A 15,779-nucleotide genomic window follows, 5' to 3' on the forward strand; every position below is an offset into this window, starting at 1 on the left:
TTTGTAATATCTAAAATACCCCATTTTCATTAATGTTATGTAACTTTCAGCATAGTTTTCTTATAGCCAAAATAGATGTTTTATGGCTTAGCGTGTTATTAATGCTGTAAGAAAATTGGAATTTTCGGCCGTTCTTCGAACAATGGAGATATGTTCTATTGTGAGTTTTCTTATATGACTGAATTGAAGGCGTCAATGCCGAAGTCAGCTTAATCTGAGACAGAAAAAAACCCATGTCAAAACTGTCAATCTGTGAGAGTGCAGCTTTATGTTAATAAATGACTGAATTCAAAGTGTTAATGCAAAAATCAGCTTATTCTGAGAAAGATAAAAAATAATGTCAAAATTGTCAATCTGTGAGAGTGCAGCTTTAAGTAAATAAATGGCTGAATATAATTTATTGTTCTATGAATATTGGCCCAGTACAAGTTTCGAGTTTTATTGCCGAGTACTTATAAAAACGTGCTTTAAATTTCAGCTGCAGCTTCTAATGTTAGACTGGTTGGAGGTACAAGCCAGTACCGTGGACGTGTCGAGATCTTACACAACGGGACGTGGGGTACAGTCTGTGACGATGGGTTCTCTGACAGAAATGCTGTTGTTGTGTGCAGGATGTTGAACTACCCTACGTTAGTATTTATTTTCATATTGTTTGGCTAAAAAGAGGTTGAAGAATTGGGATAGCCTTAAAGCTGTACTCTCACAGAATGACTGTTTCGACAACTTTTTTTTGTCTTGAAATGAGCCTATTTTCTCGTGAATGTCTGGAAACCAGTGATTTAAGACTGCTGACAAAAAACTCAAAAGATTGCAGTTTCTCATATTCATAGTAGAAAATTGATGTTTAATGGCTAAAAGGGTTACTAACACTTTTAAAAAATTAGTTTATCGGCATTAACAATCAATTTTCAAACATAACTATGAAAAACTGCTAAATCACTGGTTTCCAGACATTCACTCAAAAATTGGCTTATTCCAAGACAAAAAAATCTGTGTGAGTGGAGCTTTTAGGTTACACACCACCATTGTTATTCCCTATATAATTCAATGTAAAATTATAACTTTTAGACAACATTTAAAGGCATTTCGAGCGAATGCAGGCTATGATAACCATATATATTCTTTAAGTACAAGCTTTAAATTACATTTTAAGCCAATAAAAAAGGGGGGTCAAGTTATTCCTAAGAAAAATCACTCAACTTGAAAAACAGACTCTAAAAATTGCACCATCCGCCATGACAGTTCTTCCAAAATGACCTTTCAACTATAGGGCAGCGGTTTATGCTTTAATCTTTACACTAAATGATAAATCAAGCAATAATAGATACTTAAGGTATAAAAGTTTCAGCAATAATGATATTTTTGATTTACAGTGTATTGAGCATGTGAAAACATGTCTATCAATCATAAGAACATTTTTTTTTTATTGAGAGTTTTCCACACAACGGAAGTACATATGACGTAATGGTGACGTCATTCCTTAATGTCATTGTCAACATTGTCATATATGCAAAACCATTAACCTTGGCAATTCATCAAAAACTTAAAGCTTTTAAATGAAACTTGATACACATGTTGCCAGAGAACAAGAAATATCTGTTAAAGGGGCATTTGCCTATGTGCTAAAGGGATAAAGCTGCACTCTCACAGATTGAACGTTTTGACAACTTTCTAATTTTTTGTCTTGGAACGAGCCAATTTTTGGGAAGATGCATGGAAACCAGTTGTATAAGACTGCTGACATAAAATAGATAGAAGATTTTTATATTTAAGTTCAAAAATTGATGTTTTATGCGTTTTTCTTAAAACATGAAACAATAATTTTCGAACAGAAATAGGAAAATCTGTGATCTGATCTTTTGTCAGCAATCTTTCATCGTTGGTTTGCAGATATTGACCCAAAAATTTGCTCTTTCCAAGACAAAAAATAAAAGAGTTGTAAAACTGGTATATCTGTGAGAGTGCAGCTTTAAAGGGACTAGACACCAGATGGCCCTAAAATTCCCGTATAAATCAAGTAAGTTTTACTTTTTTTGAGATTTTGTAAAAAAATATAAAGATAAGCTAAAACAGTGCTTACACATTATATTATGCAGTGTGCGAAATTAACCTTTTTTACCTGGTAGCCAATGGGGCTACAGACTTTGAGATTTCTGTAGCCCAAGCCAGACTTCCATAGCCCACCGGTTAACAGAAAAACGCATCTTGAGTACCTTGTATGGTTAAAAACAAGGAATGATATGACAACTGTACAGTATCTTATTATATTTTGTATAAAATGCAAGTATGGTGGTTGTGTGGTCCTGTGTTGCCAGGGGGCAGGGGGGCTGGTGGTGGTTCGATGGGGGGGGGGGCTGGTTCTGTCAAGGCAGTTGGATTGTTGATGAAGGGGGAGGATGGAAGTCCTGTCAACATGTGCTGCTTGTGGCATTAGTGACAGGATTTTACAAACATCTATTTCATAATTTTCGGTGATTATTTAAAAAAAAAAAACACACAACAAAAACAACATCCAAACTTTAATATCTCACTAAAACAAAAAAAAAATTATTGACAGTCCGAAATATGATTTCCGTCAAAATAATAATTTTCAAGCAGTATATAGCGTATAATTGCTTGACAAGGGAGATTACTGCAACAGAAAATATCCATAACAATGAGAGATTATCCGGAAGTCGGTCAACGGTGTCGAGGTAAACATTTACCCGACAATTTTTTTTAACCAACAAGCCCGATGATTTCATCGCCAGTCGGGCTACCTTAAGGGATTTTTTCGTAGCCTGGGTCAATTTTTCGTCACCACGGGCGATCGGGCTACCGTTAATTTCGCACACTGTTATGTAACATATTTGCATATGAGGCTGATGTTGTGAACTGTCTTCAAAATCTGGCTACAGGATGTTAAATATAATTATATGGGATTGCATGTTTCACTTACCACATAAAACTTAATATCACTAATAGCATATATAGGACGCAGAGAAAAAATATCAAAATCAGCAGCAGTCATACTTTGTAATAACTTTCGTAAAATTTAAAACTACAAAATAATTATCTAATTTTTTTGTTGTCGTCATCTGATGCTAACCTGGCTCGATATTATACTGTTAATATAACTAAATCCATCAATTAATGTAAGTAGCGTCCCTTTGAAGTCAAATGTAAATAAACATTTTTGGGCCTTAAATGGACCCGCATCAAAAGCCTAATACTATAAACAAGATAAAAAAAACCCATCAAAAGCCTAATACAATATATAAGATGCAAAAAAAACATCAAAAGCATAATACTAGGTATAAAATGCAAAAAAACAACATCAAAAACCTAATACTATATATAAGATGCATTTTATTGATGGGAATTCCGGGGGGGAAAAGGTGCATCCTATACAATGATTTAACATAATTTATAATTCAAATACATCATTTCTTTTAGAGCTGGTGCTCATGCTATTACACGTCTCACCGGCTACCCGACAGCGCCAACTCAGATCTGGCTTGACGATGTTGCGTGCACAGGATCTGAGCAGAGCATCGCTGATTGTACTCATCGCACACCATGGGGCTCAAATAACTGTGGCCATAGCGAGGATGTGGGTGTTGTCTGCTCCTCTAGTAAGTGTTGACTGCTCCTCTAGTAAGTGTTGACTGCTCCTTGAGTAAAAGTTGTCTGCTCCTCTACTAAATTTTTAACTGCTCCTTGAGTTAATGTTGTCTGCTCCTCTAGTAAGTTTTAACTGCTCCTTGAGTAAATGTTGTCTGCTCCTCTAGTAAGTTTCCGCTGCTCCTTGAGTAAATCTTGTCTGTTCCTCTAGTAAGTTTTAACTGCTCATCTAGTAAATTTTAAATGCTCCTTGACTAAATGTTGCCTGCTCCTCTAGTAAGTTTTTACTGCTCCTTGAGTAATTGTTGTATGCTCCTAAAAAGAGCTGCCTTCTTTTTGAGTAAATGTTGTCTGATTCTCATGTAAGTGTTTTATAATGCAAGGCTGCCTTTAAGCTGGTGTTTTTCTCATGATCAATTATAATCTAAAATCAATCAAAAAAGTCGAGCATCAGCCACACTCCATCATTTAAAATGTATCCTTAGGTCCTGTTGATTTATTTTTAATTCAAATAATCAATGCAAGATATTTTAAAATAACAAAGCAGGCATGTCAGAAATTCATAAGAAACTTGTCATTATAGAATAATGAGGCAAAAAACCCCAAATGTGTTGCGTTTTATACAAGCATAATTTTTTTGATTATTTATCAATTGTCTATTGATTTTCAATCTCCTATAACCATTAGTGAAATTTAGTTAGATTCGCAAATTTGCTCAGCTTACATGTTACTTGAAGCACTTCGGGGTAACAAAATATTCACCAAATTCTATTTATAGCACCACAGGGCACCACCACAACCACCGCCAGGATCCCCCTGTCCACCCCACCAACTGGATCAACGTCTGCAAGACTGGTCGGTGGAAACAGTGCATACGAGGGTAGGGTGGAGGTTTTTGCCTTCAATGAATGGGGAACAGTCTGTGACGATAGTTGGAACTCCTCTGACGCCTCTGTTGTCTGCAGAATGTTGGGATACTCTGGGTAATAGGACTGTTATTTTGATTGTAATATTTTTAACAAGCTGTACCTTATTGATTTTGTACAATTTTTAATAAACTGTCTAGTTTTCATGATATTTTGAAAAATGATGTAGAAAGTACCCTGAATATGTAATATGTTAAAACAGTAATAGTTACTCCACCTACTGGTTTGATATGGGAAATGAAAACAATGGAAACACTCCTAAACATGGTACAAATGTAATCGTCCCATTTTGCTTAAATTATGTTTATTAGCAATTCTACGGTACATTTTTTTAATTTGGAAATTGGTGCATTTCCATCCAGGTGCTGCTGCTAGTGTTTCTGGCTTCTGTTGTAAAGGTAGTGGCCCTATTTGGCTGGACAATGTCCAATGTAGAGGTATAGAGGCTCTTCTTGCTCAGGCTGTATATTATCTTCTTGTAGGGTCTCACACAATGGACAATGTCCACTGTACAGCTTTAAAGCCTGTTCTGAGTGTGTATCTTATCCCCCAAAGGGCCTCACAGTTAATGTAATTTATATCCTATTTCAGAAATGGTGCAGTAGCCAGCGTTTCTGGCTACTATCGTCAAGGTACTGGCCGTATCTGGCTGGACAATGTCCGCTGTAGAGGCTCAAAGCCTATGCTTGCTAAATGTGTATCACATCCCCCCGAAAGGGCCCAACAGTTAATGTAATTTATATCCTATTTCAGAATTGGTGCAGCAGCAAGGGTTTCAGGCTACTATGGTCAAGGTACTGGCCGTATCTGGCTGGACAATGTCCACTGTAGAGGAACAGAGGCTTCTCTTGCCCAATGTGTGTCCAATGGCTGGGGTGCCCATAACTGTGGTCATCAGGAGGATGCGGGTGTCTCATGTGTTTCCTGTAAGTCGGGTCTTTTGTGTTTTATTTAAGTTGGGTCTTGTGTGTTTTATAATAGTCAGGTCTTGTGTGTTTTATATAAGTCAGGTCTTGTGTGTTTTATATAAGTCAGGTCTTTTGTGTTTTATAAAAGTCAGGTCTTGTGTGTTTTATATAAGTTGGGTCTTGTGTGTTTTATAAAAGTCAGGTCTTGTGTGTTTTATAAAAGTCAGGTCTTGTGTGTTTTATAAAAGTCAGGTCTTGTGTGTTTTATAAAAGTCAGGTCTTGTGTGTTTTATATAAGTTGGGTCTTGTGTGTTTTATAAAAGTCAGGTCTTGTGTGTTTTATAAAAGTCAGGTCTTGTGTGTTTTATATAAGTTGGGTCTTGTGTGTTTTATAAAAGTCAGGTCTTGTGTGTTTTATAAAAGTCAGGTCTTGTGTGTTTTATAAAAGTCAGGTCTTGTGTGTTTTATATAAGTTGGGTCTTGTGTGTTTTATAAAAGTCAGGTCTTGTGTGTTTTATAAAAGTCAGGTCTTGTGTGTTTTATAAAAGTCAGGTCTTGTGTGTTTTATATAAGTTGGGTCTTGTGTGTTTTATAAAAGTCAGGTCTTGTGTGTTTTATAAAAGTCAGGTCTTGTGTGTTTTATAAAAGTCAGGTCTTGTGTGTTTTATATAAGTTGGGTCTTGTGTGTTTTATAAAAGTCAGGTCTTGTGTGTTTTATATAAGTTGGGTCTTGTGTGTTTTATAAAAGTCAGGTCTTGTGTGTTTTATATAAGTTGGGTCTTGTGTGTTTTATATAAGTCAGGTCTTGTGTGTTTTATATAAGTTGGGTCTTGTGTGTTTTATAAAAGTCAGGTCTTGTGTGTTTTATATAAGTTGGGTCTTGTGTGTTTTATAAAAGTCAGGTCTTGTGTGTTTTATATAAGTTGGGTCTTGTGTGTTTTATAAAAGTCAGGTCTTGTGTGTTTTATATAAGTTGGGTCTTGTGTGTTTTATATAAGTCAGGTCTTGTGTGTTTTATATAAGTTGGGTCTTGTGTGTTTTATAAAAGTCAGGTCTTGTGTGTTTTATGCAAGTTGGGTCTCATACATTTTATGTTAGTCAAGTGTTGCGTGTGTCATGTTAGTTGAGTCTCTAATGTTTGATGTAAGATGGATTTTTCTGAGATTTTCAGATTTAATCTTCTCTGTAAGTGTTTTTTTTGGTCATTAACTTATTGCTAGGCTTTTGTTAGTTCCTTTGTTTAAATTGATTTAAACTTATTAATTTAAAGATTGTGAAACAAATTCTAATATTAACCCTTAGGCTGCTGATGGCGATTGTGAAACAAATTCTAATTTTAACCCTTAGGCTGCTGATGGCGATTTTAAAGGCTTTGCAAACAACTTGGAACCAGACCAGACACCGAGTAACTCGGCGCCTGGTCAGGTTTCAAGCTGTTTGCCACTCAGTCATTATATCCCCAAAGTTTTAAGTTAATTGAAAGAAATTTAGAATTTTTGAAATTTAGAACCAGGTTCCAAGCTGTTTGCCACTCAGTCAATATATCCCCAAAGTTTTAAGTAAATTGATAGAAATTTAGAATTTTTGAAATTTAGAACGACATTTTTGAGCAGACGACAATTTACCTAGCATGCAAAGGGTTATTCACTCTTGTTGGCACAGTGTTGGGTACACGAAGGAATTCCACATATCCACAAACCAAACTCACATGGGCCTAGGCTAGGAATCAAACCCTTGTTCGCCTAGATGAGAAGTGAGTGCGGTAACCACTGCGCTTACCGGTCAAGCAAGGTTTTTAATACAGAGGAATAAAAAAAGAAGATTTAATTTGGACTCTTTAAAGTTTTTATTAACCCCATTTTCTAACCAAAAAAAGCAGAAAATGATAACTTAGGTTTAAAACATCTTAAAACAAAGCTATCTATTTTTTATCATACATACATTACAGCAACGGTCCCAGATCAATTTCTGCTGTTTACCGACACCACTAACAAAGCCATCTTCCGAATGGACATGAACTCACATAGCTACGTCAAAGTAAGATTTCATTCTTTGTAAGTTATGATTTCAAAATGAATATTTGATTGCCATTGCATGGTTTGAATTGAATGTTTTCCTAAATATTGATCATGAGCAGGCCTTTTCTTAGGCCTGGAATTCCTTATCTTGCCCACGGGCATTGATAAAAATGTACCCATATGTAAAAAAAAATTAAAATGCATTTTTACTATATTTTGTATAACTGAGGTGGGAGGAAAAGCATCTACCATGGCAGCATGTGTCAGATTATAAGTATCTTCCAATGCAGAGGGTGTAAGATAGGTGCATCCCGACCCGAGCGTAGGGTGTTTTGCGGAAACGAGGTTACCGAGTTTCCACAGAAAACCCTGCGCAGGGTTTGAATATTCTTTTCGAATACCCTTTCAACCGTTTGGGGTAAAATTTATCTTTGACTTCAAAATTTTATTTTAAAATGTGCCTATTTTAAACATTCTGTAATCTATTTTTAGATTCCATTACCGAGCCATAACAATCCTATAGCTATCGATTATGACTACATCGGAGAAAGAATTTACTGGACGGATGTGGGCCGCAAACTTATTCGCAGTGCTTCGCTGGATGGGATGAGCTCAAAGACCATCCGAATATTACCAAACAGTAAGATATTTTAAATTATTTTGGTCCTTTATTTTTTCTTTAGTTTAAACATTATATATTTTTACAACGAATGTGAAAGAAGTTATGATAACTTATCCTAAGTTACTCTCTTTGGCACGATGTTGCGCGAGAGTGTGGTCTTGTGTTGTGGGGGAAACTGGAGTGCCCGGAGAAAACCCACTTTTCCGGGTTGGTGACCACTAACCAAACTCACATGTGCCCAGGCCAGGAATCAAACCCGGGTCGCCTTGGTTAGAAGCAAGTGTGCTAACCGGACAACCAGTATATTGTTCTTTGACTTTTATACTGATTCACTTATACTTTTTTTGTCACAGGAAGCACAGATCGTAGTCCATCCATCCATCCATTGATCCATCCATTCATCCTATTCCATTCCATCCATCCATTCATCCATCCATCCATCCATCCATCCATCCATCCATCCATCCATCCATCCATCCATCATCCATCCATCCATCCATCCATCCATCCATCCATCCATCTATTCATATCCATCCATCCATCCATCCATCCATCCATCCATCCATCCATCCATCCATCCATCCAACTGTTGTTGTACAGGCTGTTTTTACGACCACCATCTTTCACTTTCAGATTCAGTAGCAGATGGCATAGCAGTAGATGCTGTATCCCAGCTTCTGTTCTACACAGACACAGGAAGTGACATCATCGCTGTCATGACGATGGACGGTTCCTTCCAGTCCATAATCATCAACCAAGGCTTGGATGAGCCGAGAGCCATTGTTGTGGATCCTACCAACATGTAAGTGATTTCACAGAACTGTTCTTAGCTCATCTGGTTTTCAGAGAAAAAAGTCATGGTATTGTTGGCATCTGGTGCTCCTAAAATGGCAAGTGCTAAAATCTCGAAATCAGGAATAACAATTAAAGGCTAAGGGGATCTGGTTAATGTTTGTTGTAATTTTAAGGAACGTTGGCTTTCAAAAATTACAAAATCCTTGAAAACGTTTTACATTAATGTATTCTTCAAAATGTTCTTAAGGGATTGGACAGCTCTCCCGCTCCCACCCAGTATAACAAATTGATAATAAGCAAATGAAAGACATTCACATGGCGCACAAGTGTATGTTTGTTTACAGTTCAAAACTCTTGGAATGAGCCAATTGTGTAAATATCTAATAACCAGTGATAAAAGACTGCTGGCAAAAGATCAAATTGCAGATTTTCATATATCTTATGTGTCAGTAACACTGAAGAAAATTGCATTAAACATCTATTTTTGACCATAAATATGAAAACTTGCGATCTGATTACCGGTATTTGTCAGCAGTCTTTTATATCCCTGGTTTCAATGCATTTTCACAAAAATTAGCTCAATCCAAGGCAACAATTACAAAAGTTGTCAAAATCTTTTATCTGTGAGAGTACAGCTTTAAGATTGCAAGTCACAGAGTTTAACATTTAAAATTTCCAGGAGAGTTTACTGGAGTGACTGGGGCAGACAAGCCAAGATCGAGTACGCTAACTATGATGGATCTAACAGACAAGTGATTGTCAACACGAGGCTAACTTGGCCAAACGGAATCGCTGTTGATGCCAAAAGTAAGTTTGTGATTTTTTAGGATTTTGAAAATAATTATTAAATGCTTAAACATTGTGGATATTAGTAATTAAAAAGTTCAGACAACTTGGTTTCTTATATGCTTCCAGTTGATTTAAAGAAATTTATCAGTGAAATAAAATTGATATTTCACTGTTTGAAACAGTGAAAATATCAAATTTGTGTTTTTCACTGTTTTAAAATTTTAGCCCGCTCTCAGGTCCAAATCAGAAGCCAGCATGCACAGGGCTGAGACACAATTTCAAAGACATTATTTCAGATGTTATGTGTGCTTACAAATTGGCACGTGTTTTCTTGAAAAGAGTAAATAATTAACTTTGACTCAAAATTTTAAGAATATAATAAAAAAAAAATGTTTGTTTCAGTGTAAGATAGCAATATATTTCACCTTGTGAACACCAAAAGTGAATATTTTTGTTGCTCACATGGTGAAATATATTCAATCTTACTCTGAAACAAACAACTATCCTCTATAAACTTGTATAAATTGTTACAGTTTTTATAGTACTAATTTTCCTCAAGTAAAAACATCTTAAAAATAGATAGAATTTGGGTGCCTTTAAAGCTGCACTCTCACAGATTTACCATTTTTACAACTTTTTTTATTTTTTGTCTTGGAAAGAGCAGATTGCAGATTTTCATATTTCCGCCCGAAAATTAATGTTTTATGGCTTAAACCGTTACTAACGGTTTAAAAAAAATGCATAAAACATAATTTTTTTAACTTAAATATAAAAATTTGCGATCCAATTTTTTGTCAGCAGTCTTATAAAACTGGTTTCCATGGATTTTCGCAAAGATTGGCTTGTTCCAAGACAAAAAATTAAAAAGTTGTCAAAACGTTCAATCTGTGAAAGAGTAGCTTTAACACTCAGATGGTTGTTACAGATAGATCAGTGCATTACGTTGTATCGAAATATGAAAATGTTCCAATTCATTATTATAACAAATATGGTCATTGCATTTTATTTTTCAGACAACCTGATATACTGGGCGGATGGCGGAACAAATACAATAGAAAAAGCCAGTCTTGATGGTTCTAACAGACAGACATTGCATGCAGATAATTCAGCGCATTATTTCGGCATTGCTTTGAGTGGTCAGACTCTGTACTATACTGATTGGCAACATAGGTAGGTGACCAATTTTTTATGCACTACATAATCGGTGTCGATGTAAACAATCCATTAAACAATCGGTTTGACGACTTCAAACTTCAAATACACTGAAGGACATATAATAACAGGCTGGAAAATTGAAACTTGGGTCGTTCATTACATCGTTTCCCTGCAATTAGTGAATTACAGTATAAATTGTATTTGTGCAAATAATATATTGCCTGTACTTGGAGTGCCTGACTAGCATAGTTTTTTCAGAAGGGAAACTCATGTTAATTTCATCATCAAAATAAGTCATGATATGATTAATAGTCACAAAACAAGACCTGGGGCCTTATTCTATAACCAAGTTAGATTGAACTTGAATTTAAGATAAGAATCAAAGTGTTTTGATTGGCCTGTATATTTAGCAGACCAATAGGCTGAATGGAATCATTGAGGCATGTCTAAGGATAAGATCAATATTGAATACAGGCCAAGGGGTCGTATTTATAAATCATCTTAAGTCATTTTCTAATTTTAGTCAATTTCCTAAACTTTTCATAGCAATATTAAGTATTGTGAAATAAAGTATTTTGACATTATTATGTACTAATATTAAATGGCCAATCAGACACTTAATTTTGGAACATTACTTAAGGAAGAAAATCACAAAAGATGTTATATGAAGACCGTCCATGTTTTCCGCAATCTATGGCAATATTCTTCAAATCTTCTTCAACCACATTTAAGTTTTGGTTCCTGGCAAATAAATACATCCACGTGCGTAAAAAGACTAATATGAAATAATTTTTCAGAATTCAAACAACCATTACCCTTCGAATCCAACCAATCATTACCCTTTTCCCGCACAAAATGACAAATATGAGAAAACTTCTCAGAATTCAACTAATCATTGACCTTTTCCAGCACAAAATGACAAATATGAGATAACTTCTCAGAATTCAACTAATCATTGACCTTTTCCAGCACAAAATGACAAATATGAGATAACTTCTCAGAATTGAACTAATCATTGACCTTTTCCCGCACAAAATGACAAATATGAGATAACTTCTCAGAATTCAACTAATCATTGACCTTTTCCCGCACAAAATGACAAAACAGTTAAATATGAGATAAATATCTCAGAATGAAACCAAACTTAAAATTACCTTTTTCCACACAATTATGACAAATACGAGATAACTTCTCAGTATTGAACCCAATTTTGACCTTTTCCAGCACTATAATGACAGTACCAACATCAGGCGGCGTATCGAGCACTTTTGGCCCTCCTGGGTTCGGCAGACTGAATGATATACATGTACATGTAAACGGAGCAAATCCAACAGGTATGATATTATCTTAAAAATGACTTAAATTTAATAGCTTAACTTTAATTGCTTGAAAAAGGAACAAATGCTTGCACCAATGGTGACAGAAGATAATATCACTTTTAATTGAGAAATAACCATACATCATTTATTTCCAAATTATTAAAACTCCTTTTACTGGTAAACAGGAACAAATGGTTCCACCATAAGTAGAGAAGGATGTAGCCACTAATAACTACAAAATAACCATGTATCTTTCATTTATAAACCTAAACTCCTTTTATTGATAAACAGGAACAAATGTTTTCATCGTTGGTACAGAAGGGTGTAGTCACGCATAACTGAGAAATAACCATACACCATTTATTCATAAACTAAACTTCTTTCATTGGTAAACAGGAACAAGTTTCCATCATAAGTAGAGGAAGGTGTAGTCAATTATAACTTAGTAAAACAATTGATTTATAAACCTGGGGTCGTATTCAATAAGCATCTTAGTGACAATTTTCAACTTAGTGAAAAATAGCCTTTTTTCTTATTTGAATTTTAAGAAAACAAACAATGTTTGTACACCAAAAAATATGAAAATAAGCAAGAAAATGGTCTAAACAATATATGCATATGAATAAATCTGATGAAAAGTAGCGGGTATTTAAAATAACCGTCAAAAATTCTCACTTAGTTGAAAATATTCACTAAGATGCTTATCGAATACGGCCCCTGAACTCCATTTATCCATAAACAGGAACGAATGCATGCACCAATGGTAGAGGAGGGTGTAGCCACATCTGTGTACCTATGGCGAATGGGAACAAGAAATGCCTATGTCCCACTGGTCTTAGTTTGCAGCAGGGAGGCGTCACATGTGGAAGCTGTAAGAAATTTCACTGTATTTTGTTTAGTGTCTTATCGCAGGGCCACACCCACCTTTTTATAGGTTGGGTAGGTACAAATGTAGGTTTTTATTTCTTTGGAGGCGTCACAGTCATGTAAAAGCTGTAAGAAATTTCACTGTATTTTGTTTACTGTCTTAACATAGGGCCACACACACCTTCTAAAGATGGGCAGATAGGTTTTTATGTCTTTTTTGTTCTTTACTTTTCAACCCCTGGGTTCAGTATTAAAACGATTTATAGAAAACACCCACAAGCACCGTGAGGCTCAAAAGCTGATGCAAAGAATAAAAAAATCATAAAAAAACAGTAAACCATTGACAAGTGGCCCAAATTCTTGAAAGATCAAGGGCCAATTCATCGAAACTACTTAAGTCTGTTTTAACACGATTAAGCTAAGCTCACTATTTTTGTTTTTCAATAATATGTGAAATATTTACTATTTTGTTAGTTTATTGCTATTTGAAGATAGTCTGATAATCATGTATTTTTTTTTTAATCAGAATCTATTCAAGTTACAGTAAGACATTTTGTTAAATAAAATTATCTAGTTAAGTCGGTTAGGCTGAGCAAGTTTTGAGAAATTGTGGCTTAAACGTACCTTAATTAAGTAACTTGCAGTGGCGTAGCTATATATAGGCCTGGGTCTTCAACTTTTTTTATTTTTTTTATTTTTTGAATAACTCAAAAATGCAATAAAACCTAATAGCTACTCAAACACTTTCAACAACTCAAAAGTTTGTTTTATTTTAACCAAAGCAAACTTGATTTTTATTTAAACTACGTGCAGGGCATATTACTTGATTTTATTGTAATCATTGCAAATACAATAAAGTGTGTTGAATATGCATATAAAAGTCTCCATACTTACATATAATTATCGGGCCTACAAGTCTTTTAGGCCCTAGCTACGCCCCTGACTTGATATTATAAAGCAAAAAATAGTTAATTGTGGTTACCCTTGAAATTCTTTTATTTTTAACTATTTTTTTCTAAGTAGAAAATTACTTATGTCTACCAAAACAAAAATAGTGTACATAGTTTTATCCTGTTATAAGGAATTAAGAAATTTGGGTCTAAAATGTTATATTCTAAGTGAGCGAATAACAATGAACAGTTATGCCTGTTTCATTCAATGGTTACAATAAACCACCTTCATTTTAGCGCGCACCTGCCCACCACTTCAGACCATCACAGGCGGGTCAATCAGCCCTTCATCTTGTACAAGTGGACAACAGGCACCTGGACAACTATGTACAGTTGCGTGTAACCAAGGTTACCGTTTCCCTGGCAACCCACAACTCACATGTTTTGGAAATGGAATGTGGAGTAACTATGGATTAACTCCAACATGCAGAGGTTAGTAAAATGAAACATTCTGGGAAATATAGGTCAGGCAACACATTATTATTTTGTTTCAGAAAAATTGCTCGTGGTGAAATAAAAACACAATTATTCCATTTTATTTTTAGACAGTAGCTGGTAAAGGCAAATCCATTTCCCCCTTTATAACAAATGATTATGGTGATAATCCAAACTACTACAACATTTGTATTCCTTAGCTTAGCTTTAAAGCAAGTTTGAGTTTCGAACACAATGAATGCCACTTATTATTTATACATGACTGTAGATACTTTAGGCTATTCAGAAAATTAAGCTTTCTGATTAATATTTTTTTAGCTCTACTGGCCAAAGGTCAAAAGACCTATGTGATGGCGCAGTGTCCATTGTCCTTGCATGTGTCTGTAAACAATAACTTTTGAACAAAACACAGTCATCAGTTTTGATTGTATCTTAATCAAATTTATACCCTAGTACGATATCCATGAGAGCTTGGTTCCTTACTTAAACCAGCCAGATCCCATCATGCATGACTGGATAATGGCCCTTGAAAAGCAGAAGTATATTCTAAGGGAGACAACATTGAACAGAGATATATGTATTATTGTAGTAGTTTTTTCCCTTTGCCTGATGGAAAATATATTTGTTAAGGGAGACAACTTTGTACAGAGAGTTATGTATTATTGTAGTAGTTCTTTCCCTTTGCCTGAAGCAAACCTATTTTTAAGGGAGACAACTTTGTATAGAGAGTTGTTCATTGATGCTTCCCTGTGAATATGAGTACTGTATATTACCCAAAAAGGTAATGCTACTATAGCATAGGCCCTTGTGGGCCTCTTGTTTCGAGTTTAAACTCAAAATATGTAAAACCACCCACCATTCAGTGCCTACATGATGTCATAGTTACAGCCAGTTAATTAAAGCAAAAGGCTTCAATCACATCAACCTCAGTTTTGGGTTAGACCCTTATGCTGTTAAATACAATTGATCTGTAAAAGTGTTCCCATTATTCTATTTCCACAGATGTTACCCCACCCACCATTCAGTGCCCAAGTGACGTCACAGTGACCGCAAGTCAAGGACAACAAATGGCAACTGCTACATGGAACGCTGTAACTGCCACGGATAACTCTGGCACGTCCCCAACCCTTTTCCAAAGTATGCAACCAGGAATGACTTTACAAGAAGGCGTTTACAGCGTAAATGCTATGGCAACAGATGGTGTAGGACTTATTTCAACATGTACTTTTAAAGTCACAGTGAAAGGTTGGTATTATGAATTGCAGTTTTTTTCGGTCCTTTTCTGGGGCCAAATTTTGGCCCTATTCCCCTCCTGAAAAAGTATATATTTTTCCCCTACGAAGGTAAAAAATCCATTTTTTTAGGAGAAATTACCTCTAAAGATTTAGCAAA

General features: G+C 35.3%; 1 protein-coding gene across 1 annotated transcript in view; it reads left to right on the forward strand.

The window, feature by feature from the left end:
• LOC128223783 (deleted in malignant brain tumors 1 protein-like) overlaps window positions 1-15,779 on the forward strand; it is a 64,035-nt gene that overhangs the window by 45,078 nt on the left and 3,178 nt on the right. Inside the window, exons 32-44 of the mRNA XM_052933159.1 lie at window positions 479-629; window positions 3,436-3,614; window positions 4,382-4,586; window positions 5,283-5,455; window positions 7,386-7,474; window positions 7,948-8,095; window positions 8,711-8,879; window positions 9,552-9,679; window positions 10,675-10,831; window positions 12,041-12,150; window positions 12,878-13,006; window positions 14,190-14,384; window positions 15,390-15,632. Of these exons, the coding sequence (XP_052789119.1) occupies window positions 479-629; window positions 3,436-3,614; window positions 4,382-4,586; window positions 5,283-5,455; window positions 7,386-7,474; window positions 7,948-8,095; window positions 8,711-8,879; window positions 9,552-9,679; window positions 10,675-10,831; window positions 12,041-12,150; window positions 12,878-13,006; window positions 14,190-14,384; window positions 15,390-15,632 (2,076 nt within the window). The remainder of the gene's footprint in view (window positions 1-478; window positions 630-3,435; window positions 3,615-4,381; window positions 4,587-5,282; window positions 5,456-7,385; window positions 7,475-7,947; window positions 8,096-8,710; window positions 8,880-9,551; window positions 9,680-10,674; window positions 10,832-12,040; window positions 12,151-12,877; window positions 13,007-14,189; window positions 14,385-15,389; window positions 15,633-15,779) is intronic.

Source organism: Mya arenaria, chromosome 17 (assembly GCF_026914265.1).
Source record: "Mya arenaria isolate MELC-2E11 chromosome 17, ASM2691426v1".
Lineage (NCBI taxonomy): Eukaryota > Metazoa > Mollusca > Bivalvia > Myida > Myidae > Mya > Mya arenaria.